At 51.2% G+C, this 4,459-nt stretch overlaps 1 protein-coding gene across 1 annotated transcript; it reads right to left on the reverse strand.

Moving 5' to 3' along the window:
• Window positions 1–2,192: 2,192 nt before the first annotated feature.
• Window positions 2,193–4,126, reverse strand: CCDC71L (coiled-coil domain containing 71 like). The gene has a single exon (XM_023638880.2). It carries the CDS (start codon window positions 4,109–4,111, stop codon window positions 2,951–2,953), a length of 1,161 nt encoding a protein of 386 aa, XP_023494648.1. The 5' UTR covers window positions 4,112–4,126; the 3' UTR covers window positions 2,193–2,950.
• Between the last annotated feature and the right edge of the window lie 333 nt (window positions 4,127–4,459).

A 4,459-nucleotide genomic window follows, 5' to 3' on the forward strand; every position in this document is an offset into this window, starting at 1 on the left:
GTCCACCAGGCTACTCAAACTTGGACAAAATAAATACACACCACAACAGCGACACTTTGCACTATCAACAATGAACCTTGCCCTCGATGATCATGACATTACTCACTGGTTTCAGTAAGGAAAAATAAGTTGCTGGTTGACGGGAAAATCAAAAGGACATCGGGAATTTCAAAAGGTTATTTGACATTTAGGCACTCAGGAGTGAAAAATTAAGTAAAAGCGCAGCAAGGTGATAAACTTCCTCCCAGCTTCCTCCTCTACTTGTGCCATGAGATAGAAGAGAAGGGAAAAGAATGAATAAGCATCAGGGACTTCTTTTAGAAAACTATATACAAGCTAAGCTACACCCTCACTTCAGAGGACAGCGAATGGATGCCTCACCAGAAAGGCCACCGTGCCAAGTTCTCCTTCACATTCTGCCCAAAAGTACCCATAAGATACTTTCACTTTCCCATGACTATACTAATCAACTAGATTAGTGGTTTCTTCACATTTTAGAAGCTGTAAAACAACTAACTTTAGCGAGGTTTCGCTAAAGAAAACTTGGCAAAAATAAAGATATTTTTACATCTTATTTCACAAACTAGAAATGGTATGATTCGTTAATAGACCGGATAAATAACATATTGAGTTCAGGATGGGCAATCAGATCCAAACTGAAATCAGACAGCTCAGAATCCAAAGAAGCATTTACGCGAGTTCAAGTGCACTAAAGTAACAAGGCATTAGAGGGAAAAATGTTAAGAATCTCAGTTAAAATAAATGCCTGGTGTCTGTCAATGGTTATGTTTCAGTTTCGTGCTGAGCAAAGTTATCCTCCCAGCTAAGTCTAATTCCAAAATCCTTGGGGAAGCTCTTTCGATAAGCTAGATGTTGAAATTACGTTCTAATATGGCCATTGGATTTATTTTTTAATTATTATAAAATTATATACAATAGTGAAGTGGTACAAATACATTTTTTTCCCTCAGGCGCTAGTTAGCTAAAAAAAAGTTAACAATTTTGGGCGCAAAGAAAACCCTATGTGTCTGAAATACAATTGGCAATGGAAGCTAATAACCAAAAGAATATGTATCAACTTCCTGTCACACAAATATAATTTAATACTCTCCATCTTCTAAGTCATTATTCACTTTTAATTACTCATGTGACAGTGTTTGTAACAACGCATTATCATTGAGTAGTGAATAAAAGAATATGAGGCTTACTGAGAAACTGGCATAAAGTCATATATATATATATATATATATTTTTTTTTACAAAACAAGAACACTGCAATTAAAGTCACAAAACCCCTACTATGGACTATTAAACTTGAAAAACTAATTTCAGAAGGATATGCCATTTGAATTCTAAGAACACAAGAGTCCCAATTGCAACACTCATTATTCTCCTAAGAAGTTGCCAAGCAGAGATCAATCTTCATATTGAGGACTTCACATGTCAAGTTCCAGCCCGGTGTGGATCGTTCCGTGGCAGAATACTTACACTTGAAATAACAGTGGTACAAAAACACTACTTGACCTTTAGATATTGCAGTAAAATATGGCCATGGCACCACTGGCTAAAACCATTAAGTCTTGCTGCCACCAATGACCAAAGGCACTTGGATGATCAAGAATCCCACACTGGGCCATATGGTAGAAACACTATTATAAACACGGAAAAGAAGGGTCAGTACTCTGGGTGGCTCGCCTGCTCCACTCCTGTGGTCTTCGGCTGTCAAAGACCGGTAACTGCAAACATAATTATGAAGGGAAATCAGACAAAAAGGGAAACTCGTGGAGCAAAAAAAGTCAACTAATCATCGTTTCTAAAAGTGATGGACAGCAAGCTGGACATTTCTTGTTACCCAACAACCAAAACAAAAAGGAAGGAGAGATCTACTTTGCCCAAAGTAACCTCAACCAGGAATTTGATACCAAGAAATGCCCCCACCCCTCTAGATCATTAACAGATCTGAGAACTCTAATGGGTATTCTGTTTGTCATTTCAATCACAAAGTTTACACACATTCACTTCTATGCTATTGTCCTTTTAAAATAAATTACGCTCAAAATATTCCTGTATCTGTACGTTAGACAAGTACAAGGAGGCCAAATCATTTCCAATCGGGTTTGATCCATCTCTTTAACCAACACCAGATCTTTCTAAGTCCTTCATTTGGTTTTTTTTTTTAATCACAAGCCATGTGGTTTCAATGCACTTTAATTTTTATTCAATTGAAAAAGATTCAACAAGTCAACTTCTCCTAAACAAAACTTTATACGAGTTTCTACCATTTTCTTGAGGAGCTCAGTAAATATAAACATTAAATTTCAATATAAAATCTTTAGAAACACCTTAAAAACGTTTAAACAGTTGTACTTTGCATCTCTTTGTTTGTGTTCACTGAGCCCATGAAATTCACCCTTGCACTAGGAACAGTCACAAGCTTGAATCTCTTAGAAAATATCCTTGGTCAAAGCTTTGGAATCCAGTTAGAACGAGGAAGCGAGGGGGGCTTCAGAATACCCTGAGCGCGAACTAGTGCAACGCCGCAAGACACGTTCGATCTTCCGTCCAGAAAGAGGGGTGGCAGTCAAAAAGAGGAAAAAGCGGGGTGGCCGTGGGGGTGGGGTCCAAAACAAGTAAATTCTGGCTTTAGAACCCAAGGACGAAACCGAATTCCTTTGGAAAAATAGTAACTTCTTCGGAGGACTTCCAGACCAGTGAGGTAGAGTCCAAGAGAGGAAACGGATCGGCCCCTTCAGTCCTGGAGACGTCGCGAGGCGGGGCGGGGAGGCCGGGGGAGCGGCCCGGCGGGGCAGCGGCCCCCCTCGGCGGCGCGGCGGCACAGCCCTCCGGGGCCTGCTCCGCGCGTAAAGTGCACTAGGGGACGGGTCCGGGTCGCATCTGTAAACACTCGACTGACACCTGCGCGGCCGTCCGCGGCGGGGGGCGGGGGGGCTCACGCCCGCGGCACCGGGAAGCGCCGCAGCCGCACCACCGGCTCCAGGTCCACGCGCAGCACCTGGCGCGCCCGGCGCCGCGCCGCCGCCAGGCTGCGCTCGGCCCACACGTCGCCGCCGACGCGGATGGTGGGGAAGGTGGTGAGCGTCGGCGTGGCCGCCCTCCAGATCTCCTCCAGGCTGCGGCCGCCGAAGCAGGGCGCGGGCGGCGCGGCGCCGCTCTCCTCGGGCTCGGCGGGCGGCGCCGGCGGCTTCCTGCGGCCGCCCGGGGCTCGGCGGCGCCTCCTCCTGGCGGCGGCGCGCGGGGCCGGCCTGCGCGGCGGGCGGCGGGCGGCGGGCGGCGCGGGCTCGGGCACCAGCGCGCGGCAGGACGAGTAGCCGTAGACGTCCTTGCTGCGCAGGATGTGCGGGGAGAACTGGTGCTTGAGGCTGCAGAGGAAGCTCCAGAGCTCGGCGTCCGAGCTCATGAACTCCGTGCTGCGGGGCATGAAGAGCTTGAAGGCGTCGCCCAGCGCCTGGGTGCTGTCGGCCAGCGACAGTTGCGAGCGCGAGTACACCACCTTCTCCTCCCGCGCCTCCAGCCCGGGCCCGCCGCCCGCGCCCGGGGCGGCCGGGGGCCGGCGCCGCCGCCTCTTCGCGCCGCGCCGCATCGGAGGCCGCTCGGGCCGCGCCGCTCGCGGCTCCCGCTGCCGCCGCGTCCCGCCCGGCGCGGCTCCCACGTCGCTCGCCGCCGCCGCCCCTCCCCCGCCCCCTCGGAGGGCGGCCGGCGCGGGTGGCTCGGCGGCCGCCCGGTGCAAGATGGCGGCCGGCGCCCACCCCTGGGCTTTGTCATTGGACGGCGCCGCGCCCCCAGCTTTCTCTTTCTTCTCCTCTCTTGCCTCCTTTCGCCCTCTGCCTTTCTTTAAATGGGCCCGCCTCAGGCCCCGCCCACCGCCGCCCCGGCCCCACCCATTGGGTGCTCTCCGAAGAGGGCGGGGCCGGGGGAGAGGCCAGTTCCTGGAAGATGGTGCCGGGGTGGGTGGTGGAGCTGGTGGCCCTTGGTCGCGGGTCAACAGTTGGGTGGGGACGTGGGCTGGGTGCCGTGTCCAGAGGAAGGGGTGGCCTTGGGCTGCCCCCTGGGGAGAGCCCCTCTCGGAGTGAGTGGGTGTGCGTTTGTGCATTGAGCTGGGAGACCCACCAGTCTGGATAACAAAGGGAGTCTTGCCCAAGGGCTGTCGCTTGTGCCCGCAGCAAGGGAATTGGGCTTAAGTCCAGAGGGAATGGGCCTTTCACAGTTCCCTTCCGAACCTTCAAAGGCCTCTTTTGGCATCTTCATTCAACTCTTCCCTCGTTGGCCCCGGTGCATTTCAAGCCACCACCAGTAATCCAGAAGCATCCAGGTGGTCTGGGCGGCATCGTGAGCTTGTCCCCTTCGACACAATGGACCCGTCTTCAGATTTGAGGGATCCTGTGCCTCTCGGGAAAGCAGAGCCTATTATACCTATAAAACGAAATACTCTTTGCTCCAG

Source organism: Equus caballus, chromosome 4 (assembly GCF_041296265.1).
Source record: "Equus caballus isolate H_3958 breed thoroughbred chromosome 4, TB-T2T, whole genome shotgun sequence".
NCBI classification, from domain to species: Eukaryota; Metazoa; Chordata; class Mammalia; order Perissodactyla; family Equidae; genus Equus; species Equus caballus.

What these genes read in the sequence shown, in the direction of transcription:
- CCDC71L (XM_023638880.2), bottom strand. Translation starts at nt 4,111, where the DNA reads ATGCACAAACGCACACCCACTCACTCCGAGAGGGGCTCTCCCCAGGGG.